Below are 16,839 nucleotides of genomic sequence, written 5' to 3'. Positions count from 1 at the left end.
TACTGCTTAAAGGTTAGTTCTCTCCGAAATGATACTGATGCCACACTCAGGAAGAAGTGGAGAATGACAGACTAAGAATCTCCATACTGCCAGAATAATGCAAATGAGACATGAGATAATTCTTAGAGTAGCTGAAAGGAATACAACTATGTTAATATTTGGGTTTCAAGTATCCTTGATGTGCCCCAAACACATTAAAACAATCCCTACCTAAAATTTTCATTTAAAATTGGACAGACATTTCAGTTACGCTAAATAATACACCAAATGGCTATGGCCATGGATGGAGGAGGAAGGGGTACAAAAAGGGCAGCTGCCCCATGGCCCGCTGATTTAAAAAGGTCTAAGGATCCTGGCTGCTACTGCTATTTCAACACCAGCAGCATCCAGCGTCCTGGACCCTTTACATTGCTGCTGGAGCCCAGACCTCACAGGCCAGGCAGTGCTGAAGGGCTGGCTACAAGAGGCTAGCCTCCAGTCCTTTCTCTTCTGTCTGAGGCCCCGCCCTTTCCAGGTTCCTAGAGTCAGTCCCCCACCTTACCTAGGAGCCCAGTAGGGTTTTTGGCAGTAGGGACAGGATTGTTGACAGCTTTACAGAAGGAGCAGGTTTTAAGCACAGATTCAGGTGGAGAGAATGTAGTGGTTTGTCAGAAAAGAAGAGGACACCACAAGGATCAAAAAACAAGGGAATATTGGGAGAAGAAAGTTTGGGAATAGCAATAGAATGAGAAATAGGGGTTGAAAAAGATTAAAAGCCAAGAGGCAGGGTTCAATAGAAGGTGAGAGTTCATAAGGAAGAGAGAAAAAACTTCAGGCCTGGTAATCCCCTAGGCATAATGATAATCTTTGGTTCAACTGAAGGCATGTATTAGCATTCCAACCTCTCTAAGGCTTAGCAGGGTAGCTGAATGCTCACTTGAGTTCCCCAGCAGGTATCATGAGTTTGCCAGAGAACTCCAATGAGGTTCCTTATAAACTATAAAAACGAGTAGGCCTGTGGCCCCATAGAGACTAGCAAAAATATATAGAATCATGAGCTTTTGTGGGTAAAACCCTCTTCATCAGATGATGCTACAGGATTACTCATTTTTAGAGTTATAGACACACATGGCTACCCCTCTGAGACATGTTAACTATGTTTGCTCTTGAGAAAAGACAGCTGAGGAAGGATCTGATAATCTTCAAGTATGTTAATGGAGGTTATAAAGAGGGTGGCAATCAACTAGCTCTCCATGTTGAGTGAAGATAGGAAAACAAGTTATTGGCTTTATCTCTAGCAAGAGAGAGTTAGGTTGGAAAATAGGAAAATCTTTCCAACTCTATGGGGTGTTAAGCTTTTGAATAGGCTTCCAGTAATGGTGTCAATTAATTGCAATTAACTCACATGATACATTTCAAAAATTCATTATAATTTTACAGTTTTAATCACACTGTTAAACAATAGGATAAATGAAATTTATTTTTTATTTTGATTGTTTTTCTACATTTTCAAATACATTGATTTATATTATAACACAGAATACAAAGTGTACAGTGTTTACTTTATTTTCATTACAAATAATTGCACTGTAATAATTATAAACACAGGAAATGGTATGTTTCCAATTCATCTCATGCAAGTATACTGGGGCTCTCTCTTTATTGTGAAAACACAACATACAATGTAGATTTTTTTTTTTTGTTACATAACTACACTAAAAAATGAAACAATGTAGACCTTTGGAGCCTACAAGACCACTCAGTCTCCTGATCTGTGTTTTGCCCACATTCTGCCATTTATTTCATGTTATAGCACTGACTGTGGTTTAAAACTGTGAAGTGCCTTCCAAAATCTGAGGGGGACAAGGATGTGGAGCATGCTTTCAGACATCTTAAAAGAGCAACACTCCAATGTGGAAACTGCGGAATGCAAAACACTCAAAAAGAAAATCAACCTTTTGCTGGTAACATCTGACTCTGATGATGAAAATGAACATGCATGGGTCTGCATCATTTTAGATCGTTAAACAAATAATAATCATGGATACATGTCCTCTGGAATGGAGATTAAAGCATGAAGGGGCATATGAATCTTTAGCACATCTGTCATGTAAATATATTGCAATGCCAGCTACAACAATGCCATATGAAGGCCTTTTCTCACTTTTACGTGACGTAAGCAACACATGGGCAGAATTATTACCTGTAAATGTAAACCAACTTGTTTGTGTGAGAGACTGGCTGAACAAGAAGTAGTCTCAGTAACTGGTAGAGTCTAAAGTTTTACATTGTTTTATTTTTGTTGGAGTACATATATTTGTAAGTTCAACTTTCTCGATAAAGAGATTGCACAATAGTACTTGTATTTAGTGAATTGAAAAACACTTTTTATTTTATTTTCCAATACAAAAATTCTTCATAAAAATAAAGTGAGCATTGTACATTTTGTTGTTTTGTGTTGTAATTGAAATCAGTGGAATTAACTTCCAAAAATATTTCTCTCAATGGTATTCTATTATTAAGAGTGTGATAAGACAAGTACAAGACACACATTCTGGGAAAAGTCTGAGATGGGGAATTTGCTGGGATAGCTCTGCAGTATAATTCAAGAGCAGCTGACTATAACATTTGTACAATACTGAGAGTAACTTACATGCTAAATAGTAATAGAAATGTAGCCATGTTAGTCTGGTGTAGCTGAAGTAAAATGCAGGACTAACAAGATGGTTTATTAGATGATGAGCTTTCGTGGGCCAGACCCACTTCCTCAGATCAAATAGTGGAAGAAAATAGTCACAACCATATATACCAAAGGATACAATTAAAAAAAATGAACACATATGAAAAGGACAAATCACATTTCAGAACAGAAGGAGGATGCGGGGGGTGGGGGGAAGGAAGGAAGGTAAGTATCTGTGAGTTAATGATATTAGAGGTGGGGAAAGTTAGATGTCTGTGAGCTAATGGTATTAGAGGTGATAATTGGGGAAGCTATCCTGGTAATGGGTAAGATAGTTGGGGTCTTTGTTCAATCCGCGCCCCCCCCCCCCCCCCCCCGGAGAGTGTCGAATTTTAACATGAATGACAGTTCTGAGGATTCCCTTTCAAGTGCAATTTTTACTTATATTCAAAGGCATATATAAGCAAAAATGGCATATATGACTGCCAATGTGTCATTATAGATGACCAAAAAGATCCTGGAGACGGTCAATACTTTTCTCTCACAGTTGCTAAAAAGCTTGAACTTAGCCTCTGGATCTCCAAATCATGTCATATCTCTCTACTAAAACCTGGACAAATACATCTGTTTAACTACATTTGCTTTGTAGGTGTGACATAAAGGAAGCTTATATATCTGGATTAGCTTAACATCAGAATCAATACATCAATATGTAAGTAATTCTTAATATACTACTAACACACTGTTCTTTCTCTACCACTAAAAGTGACTTTCCACACTCAAAACTCTTTCAAGAACTACTTATAAAAGCTGGACATTGGAACTGAACAATAAAATCAATACAATAGATACATCATGGAATTCATCAAATCCTAATTAAAAAGTAAATGTTGTAAGCACAGTAAATGCTATCAAAAGAGAGTATTTTGTAAGGTATTTTCATAAGCAGAAGGAAATTTTAATATTTCAGTAACAGGCATAATAGTATGATGAAAAAGGAAGCAGAAAAGTGTATTGCCACAAGAGCAAAAATTAGCATTTGGTCGCAGTGGCAGACAGTGTCCTTGTGATGGTGCATAGCACTTAGATAATATAACATGTCCAGAGATAGCTACGACGTTTGAAAGTCATTACAGAAAATGTACAAAGAGCCTGTTGTAGTGCTCAGCTGAGGCCATCAGCTTTAGGATTCACGATATAGAGGTTTAAACCAGAGGGCAAATCATCCTGAATTGACTGCTTACTGATTGGAAGAAACCAGCTGAGAATGTGAGATTAAAAAAGGAAGCTTGGACCACAAGTGACTTGAATTCAGAGCTTTAAGAACGCCCCTCTCACTTACTGTTCTGTTTGATGGCAATTCAGATACATTTTAAAGAGAGTGTTTGGATCAATCAACACCCAAACATTTCCAGCATTGTTTTTAAGTTGTAATAAGCATTTCCAGCATTGTTTTTAAGTTGTAATAAGCATTGTTTGGGCCCAGTAAAAAGGTTTTGTTTAAATGAACAAAATATTGTGTTTTGATTTTGCAACATTTTAAGCTTTATTTAAAAAAATAGTTATTGATTCAAGCAGGTCTTGTGGATTCTCAAGGCACAAGCTTCACTTGTTTTTCAGCTTGGAATACCTTGTGCTACCTCCTTTTCTTTCGTAGCCTCTCCTAGGTGTTCAGTTTTAGGGGCGTGAAGAACAACAGATTAGATGAGATCACTCCCTGCCTTATGTAGCTTTAATATACGGCAGGAATCCTTTGTTTCAGAAACAGGTCCCAGCCTAGTTTGGGGGAGGAGAAATTCCCTAAAACTGAATCCGGAGTCATGTTGGCCGGTCACATGCCCTTGCAGACTCATAGCATCCATTCCTTACCGGCTGGATAAAACATCCAGTGGAAGGCTTACCAGGTGTGGAATAAGCTTCATCTAGAGCCTATTGTTTCCCCAATGGCCCATTACCCTGAATGTGCTCTTCACAACCAGCTATTTAGATGGGAAGCATCTCACCTAGTGGACACCATCCTGGTATGGCTACTTGTGAGATACAGCTACATAGCTCTCTCTAGATATCCATATCTATGGGTATGTCTACACTACCACCCTAGTTCGAACTAGGGTGGTAATGTAGGCAACCGGAGTTGCAAATGAAGCCCGGGATTTGAATTTCCCGGGCTTCATTTGCATCTTGCCAGGTGCCGCCATTTTTAAATGTCCGCTAATGCGGACTCCGTGCCGCGCGGCTACACGGGGCACGGACTAGGTAGTTCAGACTAGGTTTCCTTTTCCGAACTACCATTACTCCTCGTTCCTGAAAGACTTAGATTTCAGTTTATAATACAGTAAATAGGACTCACTATATTTAATAATTCTTGGTCTGTGTTGTGAATTCAGGAATTGAATAATCAGAGCTTGGTTAAAGATCTCAGGCCAACTGCCTCTCTGAAATAAATAGCTCCTACATTTCAAAGGAACAAATAATGCCTTAGGATGCAATTTTTAAGTCATGGGAAGTAGTCTTATATGCATTTTTATACATTCTCCATCTTCTATATGCCAGTATTTTCTCCCTTATTTAAAATATTGACAAAAACTATTGCAGAGGGAAGCAGTTTTAGTTATAGCAGCACCTCACAAGTTCACATTGCATTAAGCAATTACTTTAATGAAAGCACTAAAATATTTTTCTTAGTTTCAAAAATTCAATACCTGCACAGAGCTGCAGTTTTTACCATGGTAGTGTTGCTGTTTATACACTATTTTTCCTGATAAGCAGGCTTTATATTTGAGACCAAGTAATTTATAATTAAATAATGTATAGATACTAAAGTATAGTGACTTTTTACCATTAGGTTTATATCTAGTCAGATATTTAGTATATTGGGTTTCTATTTTGAAGATAAAGACTGTAGTGAGAAGTTATAATTATACAGTCAAAGATAATACAGCTAAATCCTAATCTTCTGTTCAGCAGTCTACTGCAAATGTGTTTGGAAGTAAGACATGGGTTGTTACTGAACATAAATCTATTCCCCATTTCTATTACTCCTCTCACAATCTTAAACATTCAAACTTTTCTTGTTTTGTGGGAATAATTCACAGACAACAAAACAAGGAACAATAGCTCTCCGATATTTTCACTAATCTTGTGATTGTGCACTAGCATCACAAAAGCATACTCCTCTACATTGATTGCAAAGGCACTGGGAAAATGTGTGAATCATGGTGAAGGAGAGCGAGAAACCTTGGGGGGTACGGAGTAAGTGAGAGCAGGGCTTTGGAAAATGTGAAGGGCAGGAACAAGACCCCAGGGCAGTGGGGTGGGAACAAAGGTGTTTGCTTTTCTATTATTAGAAAGTTAGCACAGGTTCAGTTTCACCAAGAAATGGATTTTAGTACTGTAAAATGTAAGATATGCACTTACTTAGTTTGAAGAAAACACACACACACACACACAGAAATGAGGGGTACATCACGTAAGGCTTCTGTTCTGTAAATTGTAGCATGCAGACAGACTGGATGCAGCCACAGAAAGCCCTACTGACTTCAATGGAGAGGGTCCAGAGAAAAGCAACAAGAATGATTAGAGGTCTAGAGAACATGACCTATGAAGAACGGCTGAAAGAATTGGGTTTGTTTAGTTTAGAAAAGAGAAGACTGAGGGGGGACATAATAGCCGTTTCCAGGTATCTAAAAGGGTGTCATAAGGAGGAGGGAGAAAACTTGTTCATCTTGGCCTCTGAGGATAGAACAAGAAGCAATGGGCTTAAACTGCAGCAAGGGAGGTTTAGGTTGGACATTAGGAAAAAGTTCCTAACTGTCAGGGTGGTTAAACACTGAAATAAATTTCCCAGGGAGGTTGTGGAATCCCCATCTCTGGAGATATTTAAGAGTAGGTTAGATAAATGTCTATCAGGGATGGTCTAGACCATTGGTCCCCAACCTTTTCAGGTTGTCGGGTGCCAGGGGGCGTGGCCATTCGCCCGCCGGGCGCCAGGGGACGGGGACACTTGCCCGCCCGGGGGCGGCCCCCCCAGCCGCATGCCCGGGGGCGGCCCCCCCCATAGCCACGCGCCCGGGGGCGGGGCCCCCCCCATAGCCACGCACCTGGGGCCGGCGCCCCCCCCATAAGCGCCGCGTGCCCGGCGCCCTCCCTCGTACGCGCCGCGCACCAGGGGGCGGGGCCAGGGCAGGGCCGGGGCCGGGGCCAGGGCACGCGCGGCGCACCCGGGGGCGGGACCGGCCATGCGAACGGGGCTGGCACCTGCCCAGGTGTAGGGCCAGCCCAGATTGCTCCACGGGCGCATGTGAAGAGCCCAGCGGGCGCCATGGCGCCCGCGGGCACCGGGTTGGGGACCACGGGTCTAGACAGTATTTGGTCCTGCCATGGGATCAGGGGACTGGACTCCATGACCTCTCGAGGTCCCTTCCTGTCCTAATATCCTATGATTCTATGAATGTAGAGCTGCATGTGCATAAAAGTTCAGCAGAGCACTACATGTTGCAGGATCAGGACCTAAGAATTTAAGGCATTGTATACAAAATAGTACACTAAGTTCTTTGGGGCAGATATTTTTTTTTGCTCAGTGTTTGTACAATGCCCATAACAACAGTCCTAAAACTATGTGCTGTTACAATACAAATAATAAATAATTACACTAATCCTAGAAAAAGCCTATAGTTTTTCCTCCTTGTTTCAGGTTGGTTCCTCCTGCTTCTTTACCTAATCTAATTGTTTTTATATTACAAGCATCTTATTCACCTCGTTTACATATAGGAAAACACTGTACCTTGTGACCAAAACTACTCATGCACAACTCCCACAGATGTCAGTTGGTCTCATTAAAATCTTTGATCATTTCCAATTGAAGTCAATTAGAGTCTTTAAATCAACCTCAGTGGGATATAGATTAAGTCCTGGATGAGAAAATCAAACAGGATCAGGCTTGGAATGATTTTCTTACCACCTATTGTAAAATACATGAGCAACAAAGATATCTTTACACGCAGCATGAGTGTATTATCCCTATATGCAAAACAACAATCAGCGTAAATTATGCAAATAGCCAATTAATTTCAGCAAGTTTTGCTACTGCCTTAAAAATATAAAAAGTAAACACTTTAGTAAACAGGCTTTACAGCTCAATAAAATTCTGAAAACAGCAAAAGCCACTAAACAGGTTTAAACCATGTAAGATGCAAGCTGAGTATAGGAAGACCCTGGGGCAACAACATTGTGTTCACCGAAGTTTAAACCAATCTTTGAAACAACTCAGGAAAAAAAACATTAGCAACAGGCTTAAATACTCGAGTCTGGTCTCATCCAAAATCCACTGAAGCAAATAGGGTTCTTTCCATTAACTTCAATGTGCTTTGGATCAGGCCTATATAATATTTTAATCATATTTACCATATATCATTAGATTTTTCAGATCCATATCAATAATACTGTTTACCCATCATACAGCACATAATGAGATCAACTGTGGTACAAGTTCACCTGGCTTGCACAGAGAAAATTTTGACAATTTAATTCCACTGTTTTGAAGGAGGCATATTTAAGTCATTTAAAAGCCTTAAAACTAATACTACCCCGCAGTGCTACAGGCATAGGATATCAACTTTGCTGCTTCTATTTCTTACTGACAAAGAAACTGAAGTAGGAGCGTATATAAACCAAGAATATTGCAAAAAGAATTGCTGAAAAATACTGCCAATAAGGAACATTTTTCATATCTTTTTTGTCAAAAGTCAGTTATGTTAATATTGCGAAGAACCAACAGTTAAAATTGTTTCAATAGGGCTGCATGAACTAAGCAGACAAGTGCAGACACCTCACACAAGAGAGAAGATATATATTTTAAAGCTTACCATTGTCATTTTTAAAATTCCCATTGCAGAGCTGTTTTAGTCTCTTCTGATGTGATTTGCCATTATAATGGATTTGTGCTTGAGCAGCAGAGTTCAACTGAATGTTACAAACATTGCACAAAGTGAAATTGGTGTGTTTTTTCTCCTCTTTCTTTTCCTCACTGTCATCAGGTGTTAATTCTGTCTCACTTTCCCTGTCTGGTACACTTGTGAAATCTGGGGTGTAAGAATGATTACCATGGGGTACATCAGGGCTCCAGGGCTTCTTCATATTTTCTAAAAATAAATAAATAAATACATAAATCAACCAACATCATGAACAATGCACAGTATTTTAACACCTGGAAAGTAGAGAGAAATACTATTAGTTAGATTTCTTTTTTTATTTTATTTCTTAAAGTATACAGTTCCATTAGACATCCTTTGCTTCCTTTTCATGAGTCTTAGTTAAACCCCAAAGCTGAACAAAAAAGGACGGAATGAACCCTTATAGGAAAGAAACAGTGTTCTAGTGGTTAGGATCACAGAACTACAAACCAGGAAACCTTTGTTCTGTTCTCAGCTCTTCTATTAACTCACTGTGTTTTGGGCAAGTACTCCTCTCTCTCTCTCTCTTCCAGCACAAAATGGGAAGGGAGGAGAAGAGAGAGAGGCAGAGAATGGTGCCTATCAGACCTTATGGAGCACTTTGATAGTTCCAATATGAGGATTAAATAATGCCAAATAGAACAACTGGAGTTTAAAACACCAGGGCTGTGTCTAGACTGGCATGATTTTTCGCAAATACTTTTAACAGAAAAGTTTTTCTGTTAAAAGTATTTGCGCAAGAGAGCGTCTATACCGGCATGTGCCTTTGCGCAAAAGATTTGCTTTTGCGCAAAAGCATCCATGCCAGTGTAGATGCTCTCTTGTGCAAGAAAGCTCCGATGGCCATTTTAGCCATCGGGCTTTCTTGCGCAAGAAATTAACTTGGCTGTCTACACTGGCCCTCTTGCACAAGAATACTTGCGCAAGAGGGCTTATCCCTGAGCGGGAGCGTCGGAGTATTTGCGCAAGAACCACTGATTTTGTACAGTACAAAGTCAGTGTTCTTGCGCAAATACTCGCGGCCAGTGTAGACAGGCGGCAAGATTTTGCGCAAAATCTTGCCAGTCTAGACGTACCCCAGAGGTATGTCTGTGAGCTACAATAGTGTTTCTCTCAGACAAAGCAAAGATACAGGACATGGCTTGCCTCAGCCAAGCCCAAACCAAAGTTGTGAAACTTGACTCATTTCATCAAAGTTCCTCCAGCAAGGGGGAGGAGGGAAGAGGGGAGGGAAGGAAGGGTAAGAGAATCTGCTCAGCCCCTGTTCCTACTAGATTGAGAGCCCAGCCCTCCGACTCATTTCCTTCTTATACTGTGCTATGAGGATTCAATTCTCCACAGCTGGTCAAGCTTTGGGATTCTACATGAAGGACAAGTAATTATATTCTTTCTTCTAGTCATAAGGGAAGTTAACCTTTTCTTTAGCAAGCTCTGGATGGGATCTATAACAACTTAACAGTAACATTCCCTAGAAAGCACAATTGTTTAGTATAACAGAAATACATTTACATGTAAGATGTAATGTATAACCCCACTTTACCACAGCTATGAATGAGTTAAGGGTCAGAGACAATAGCTCCTTCGATGTAGCTAATAAGTTAATCAACACAGGCAAATCCGGATGGTTATCAGAGAAGGTGATGGCAATCCTTCAAAACCAGCAAACTGGCAGAAAGCTGCCCAAAAAACAGGACTTAAAGTTTCCTGAGTATTGGGGTGGGACTACCAGGTGGGGGGATTCTGCCATCTAAACAGACTTCCGGCCTCTCACTCTCCACAAACTAGAAAAAGAATGGACTCCCCATGGTCCTGCTAACAAGCATGAGTAGAATACCATATTTCAGGGTAGTGGGAGCTAGTGGAAAAACCAATAAAGTTCTTAAAGAGTAAATATGGTTTTCTTTTTGTGCTTAAGTAACATGTCAGTTTTACATATCATCTAGTATAATAAATATGTCAATGTTAAACTCTGCATGGAGGAGAAGATAAACGTACATTCCAGTATTTTATACAAATGTTGTGACTGGCTAAAGGGGACAGGCAATACATTTCTATACCAGTGAGAGTGTTGGATGTGGAGACCATGTTGCAATATTTCCATCAAAACCCCCGAAAAAGCTGAAAATATGAGAAGCATCAAAAATCCTGACCCTGCAACTTGCAGACAGACCTCTCTTGTATTAATCACTTTAAATACTGTAGCAAATCCTGCTCACTGTTTCTGCATTTGTCAGGACTGCTTTTAAGTAAAAAAAATCTAAATTTATCATAAAACCAAGAGTAAAATATCAAACATGATTGTGTTTCTGTTTAAATGTTGCCCATTTTTCATTGCTTTGCTCCAAAATTCTCTAAAGAGAAACAATAAACAAGCACTCAAGGGCTACGTCTACACTGGCGCGTTCTCATGCAAAAACTCTTTTGCGTAAGAGTTCTTCTGCAAAAACTCTTCCAGAAGAGAGCGTCTACACTGGCATATGCTTTTGCGCAAGATATGTGCTTTTGCGCAAGAGCATCCATGCCAGTGTAGACGCTCTGTTGCGCAAGAAAGCTCTGATGGCCATTTTAACCATAGGGCTTTCTTGCACAAGAAATTCATGTTGCCTGTCTACACTGGCCTATTGTGCAAGAACAGTTGCACAAAACAGCTTATTCCTAAGTGGGAGTGTCAGAGTTCTGGCACAAGAAGCCCTGATTTCATACATTAGAATATCAGATTACTTGCTCAAGAACACGCGGCCAGTGTAGACAGGCAGCAAGTTTTTGTGCAAGAGTGGCTACTTTTATACAAGATCGCGACAGTGTAGACACAGCCCTGGTTTCTTAGTTTAGTCTTTAAGAATTATCACTTAATGTAGGGTTAGTCTGCAAATCGAGCCATAATGCTATGCTAGGCATGTGATTCTCCTCACACATCTGGGTGAACGAAAAGTAATTCCTGTGAACTCAGTGGAGAAGGGAGAAGAAAGTCAGCCTCCTAGAAGCTAAAGTGAAATAAACGCAAATATTAACTTTTAAAATTGAAGCTTCAAAAATTGGGTTTGCAGGAGTCATCTAAGTCAGACAACCCTGTGAGTCATGCTCCATACACACACAAGATGGATTCATTACTGAAGGAATACATTGTGGTATATGAGTGCAGTCCCCTGTGAAGTACAATTTATTTGGCAAAATACTAGTTCTGCAAACTTAATGGATACTTGCAGACTTAATCAAGGCATTTTGTGCTTCACATGGAAAAACTCAATGCAAATTCAAATATTGTGCTCCTTTAGATTCCTCTGAATGACTGACTTGACTGCATTATGGGGGGGAAGGGAAAGACAGCTGCTTCAATAAATGAGGGTTGGCCTACGCCAGGCCCTATGGGGGCAGGGAGGGACATGAGGGCCATTTGGCCCAGGCCTCAGGAGACATAGGGGACTCAAATGTTGACATTTTTCTACCAAGTCATTTCCATTTTTATACACTTTGCAATTATAACAGAGACAACAAAAGAAGCTATATATACCTGAAAAATTGATTTAAATCATTGTGAGACCTCAGAACTTCGCCAATTTTTCAGCCACATCTGAGTTTTCATCTACGTGACTGGAGACTGGAGAAGCTCCTGTGATTAGGGATTCTACATTATGAAACCCTGTTTACAGTCTTTACATAGTTTAGAGGTTTTGAAAGTAATAATTAATTTGTTACTGGAAGGTGATTTTGGTTAGTCTGAAGGTGAGTTTAACCTTTCAATTAGATGTTTATCTCAGCATAGGGATTTTTGTGTTCCTGTTTTTTCGTATGTGTCTGTATATACAATAACCATATCAGGCTCAGCTGTAAGCTACCTCTTTGTCCAGTTTTAGATTCACTTTTAAAGGCTTTTTTTGTGATGATAAACTTTTTATTCTAGTTGTTTAATAAACTTCATATCTAATCTGGAAATCACCCCATGTTCATATTCAAAACAATTCACCAGTTATTACAGGAATGTAAAAACAGGAAAATGTTAGCAGATGAACAGATGAAATTTAAGACTTTGAAATAAGGCTATAAGGCTGTAGTAAACATTATTATATAATGTGAAGTATATATAGAATTAAAATTTTATATAACCAATAGCCTTTAGTGAATTAATGTATTGTGTTTTAAATGTACTCCTTTATAAAAATGAGGCAAAGATTTGAAAGTGGTGCAAGTAAGAGATGGTGAAAGCAACAGAATGAAGCAGCAGTTAAGAGTTGAAAGCCAATAACATAATTTGTTGTAAAAAAGATGCCTCAGCCATTAGACAGTGACACTTCCAGTTCTGGTGATGAAACCTTTGTGCCCACAAGTGACATTTCATGCCACTGTCTCAAAATGAAGGGATCATTAATCAAGAAACAGAAATGCCAACAGCAGTGATAGCTGCAGAATCTACGCTTGATTTAGAGACTGTGCAGGCAGAAAATGAGGACCTCAGAGATGCTGCACAGCAAGAACAAGAAATTATGATTAGCACAGGACACCATCTAACAACAGAACCTGATATTAGACTTCTTGATAAGAACAATGTTTCTCCAATGAAGTTGTTTCTCAAATTAGTTGTTTTCAGATTCCAAGTAATATACTAAAAGATGCTGAAAATCGTGCTTTTTCCACTCATCTTCTGACAAAAACTCTCCCAAATGGAGAGATCTGCACAAGAGACTAGCTTCTGTGCTGGAGCATGCAAAATGTACCCTGTTTCATTTTTAACAATATTACTTCAAATGCATCAGTACTATCTGATCCAATCTCTGCTGATGCTCCAATCAGACGGAGGAAGTTGAAAGACCAAATACCTGCACATAAAACTTCAGTATTGCATAAAGATAACACTATTTCATGGAAATCAGCTGGTAGAGCATCACTAGCTAACAGTTCAACTGAAAACTTACTCCTGAGTGAAATAACCATAGAAACTGATAACTGGAAAAAACTCTTTGAGTGCATATTGAATGTCATTCTTTATTTTTTTTTCTTTTTCTTTTTTTTCTGAATGGGGATTGGCTTTCCTTGATATGTTGATTAGAATCAGTGACTCTACAAATGGAAACTTTCTTGGTATACTTGAATTTCTTAGCAAGGATGACCAACTTTTATTAGGCCATGTTAAGCGTGTTCATGAATCTCAAGAGAGTGGAAAATGCATGCAAGTCCATTATCTGTCTACCAGAATACAAAACACGTTTATTGAGCTGTGTTTATTTGAGCAAACAACAATTCTTGAAGAGATACAACATGTGAAGTACTCTTCCATTATTATTGATGAAACTCAGATTATTCTCACAAAGAACAAACAACCTTGGTTGTTCGATATGTTAAAATTGTAAGTTCAAAGGTTGCAGGACGTTCAAATGAAGAACAATTCATTTTGTTCAATAATTTCACTCCCCAAAAAAACTAGAAAAGAAATGGCCACTCGTGTATTAAAAATTCTGGGAGGCTTCAAATTAAATTTTCAAGTCTGTATTGGCCAAGCCCATGACAATGGATCCAATATGGCTATGAATTTCAACGGAGTACAAGCAGTCCTTCTTGAACAAAATCTAAACTGTATTTTCTTCAATTGTGCCAACCACACAATAAATCTTGTCATGGATGATTGCGCTGAATTGTGCAAGGAAGCAATCACATACTTTGGAGCAATCCAGCAAATTGTACAACCTTTTCAGTAGCAGTCCTCAAAAGTGGGAAAGTCTCAAGCAGCATCTGCCAGATTCTCTTCACGGCATGTCAACAACGAGATGGTCAGTGCGAATTGATGGTCTTAAACCAGTTTTACAGCATTTAGACTCTGTGAGAAAGGTTTTAAGTGAGCTTGAATCTCTTATTCTCATAGCACAGGTTTGCACTGAGCTTAAGTCAATTCAGAAGTATATATCCAAATTTCAATGCATTTTAATGTCATCCATTTGGATGAATCTGCTAAAAATGAACTTAATCTTATAATTGGAGCACACAATGCTACATTAGATGTCTAGAGGGATAACCTTGAATGACTTAAAGTTATTCAAAAGATTTGTGATGAATCAGACACAATCCTTTCTGAGTCCAAATCATTACCGCAGGGCATCAACATTTCATCTGAGTTTTCTACCATTTGCAACCTAACATCTCAATCTGATGCAGAAAGGCATTATCGAGTCAATTTTTTTTTGTTATTATTGACTCCATCAAATCTAGTCACTGCAACAATTTTGTACCCTTTTTCGATTCCTTTGGAAGTTCAGAGAACTAAGTGAAGATCTATATTCAACAGCTAAACAGTTTCAACAAAGGTGCAACAATGAAATTTCAAGAAATGTCTGTGATAAGATCTTCTTCCTGAAACATATACATTCCACCAACATTAAATTAGACTGCAAGCCAAAAGAACTGCTTCAAGAAATATTCAATTTTGGCTTGTTGACTGTATTTCCCAATATCACAATTGCATTACATATTTGTGTCAGTCTCCCTGCATCAGTGGCTTAAGGTTAATGCACATTCAATGTGTTAAAACAAGTAAAGAACTGTCATCGTTCTACAATGGGACAAGAGTATTTGAATGGGGTCACAATGCTTAACATTAACAGTGATGTTGCATGTAAATTAGATTTTTCTTCAATTATAAATGAGTATGCACACAACAAAGTGAGAAAAGCATTCCTAAAATGAAGAGTTTTGCTTGTTTGATTGTTCAAGTGGAAACTTACAATAAAGTTACATTTTTAATATACATGTTAGTGGTATAATGACTTAGTAGTTAATAAATAAATGTCTCAAGTGTTCATTTTCATATTTTCTTTTGGTTTTAGTATGACCCTGTAGATGAGAAGTTAGATACAGGGGCCTGGGCCTGAGACCTCTAAACTCAAAGTGGTCCACACCTCTGACTTTCTCTGATGAAATGTGCACATTTAATCGTAAGCATTGGCCACAATCTCAGTTTTGCTTTTGCTCTTATTATAATGGGTCATTGGTCCTGTTTGAATCAATATCTGACAGTTTTTATGGTTTAGTGACAGTTGCATATTCTTTACTGGTATATGTATTTTTGTAGTAGGGTGATGGGGGTGTAAAGTACTATAGATGCAAAGACTGTGGGGGCACAATCATATACATTTCAGAACCATAGGGCTACATCAAAATATTTAAAACTACTTGAATAGTAGACATTTCATTGCTCATCTACCATCTCAAGGCTGTGGCTATATCAGAACCAGAAAGCGAATTGGAATTAAAACATAAGGAGCAAACTGAAAGTTAAGAGTCCAGTCCTGACATCTGAGAGAGTTTCAATCTCCGTTTACAGATTTGGTTCATCTGCAGTTAATGTTGAGTTCATTCATGCAAACAGAAGAATACTTACTGAGAACAGTTTGCTACAATTATGCAAGGAACAAGCACCTAAACCTGAGAGGCGGCTCAGCATTTGCTACTCTCAGTAAAGTCAACATCTTGCAGGATCTGTTGTGTCAGTTTTATTGGCTTATTCTCTGCTAACAAATACAGTCAACTCTCTAAATTGGATAGAATTTCAGAAATCTAAACAAAGATTAAACCATTGGACCCAAGACAAATACCAAATGGAAAAAAATAACATAGAATTGAATAATTAATTATCATTAAATAAATGTATTATGCCAACCGCAACAATGGTGTCTCTTTTATACGCTGCATCATATCTTCTTATAGGAAAACCTGAGAGAGGTAGTAACATTCTTGTGACATTGCCTCCAAATACTTCTTTGTGAAAGTAAGGATTTCCCACAGGGAAGAAAAAGGGGATCCCTGAAATTTAATTCTCTGGAATCTGCTGGAGCTACCAATCCAACATCAGTGAGTTATATTTTATCCATCGAGCACAATTTTTAAATAAGAAAGTCATCATTGAATCAAATGTCAAACAGAAGCAAACATAATGTTAATTTTCCTATTATTAGAATTTAGACGATAGTCAGAAACTCCAGTTTGTATACATTGTGCAATAACTAACATCTTTTGCATTGAAAGCATTCCCCACTAGAGTGCAGTATGATTTTAAGATTACAAACACAGTATCTCTCTAATCTTGTAGTGTTATGAGAGTGGAGTTACTGTAATATTGATGTCTTCTGGCCAATACATTCAGCTTTAAAATTAAATATTATATAGTACATTATAAATATCCCACCTCAGTGTGTGTACTCACACACTCATAATACTTTTTCTTAGTTTTCACAGAAATAAGTA

At 38.6% G+C, this 16,839-nt stretch overlaps 1 protein-coding gene across 1 annotated transcript in view; it reads right to left on the bottom strand.

The window, feature by feature from the left end:
- Positions 1–16,839, bottom strand: part of ZNF385D (zinc finger protein 385D) — a 518,904-nt gene that overhangs the window by 483,153 nt on the left and 18,912 nt on the right. The window contains exon 2 of the mRNA XM_089776010.1: positions 8,524–8,799. Coding sequence (XP_089632136.1) covers positions 8,524–8,799 — 276 coding nt within the window. The remainder of the gene's footprint in view (positions 1–8,523; positions 8,800–16,839) is intronic.

This window comes from Pelodiscus sinensis, chromosome 2 (assembly GCF_052426305.1).
Source record: "Pelodiscus sinensis isolate ZL-2025 chromosome 2, ASM5242630v1, whole genome shotgun sequence".
Lineage (NCBI taxonomy): Eukaryota > Metazoa > Chordata > Testudines > Trionychidae > Pelodiscus > Pelodiscus sinensis.
This window is presented reverse-complemented; position numbering and strand designations above follow the sequence as displayed.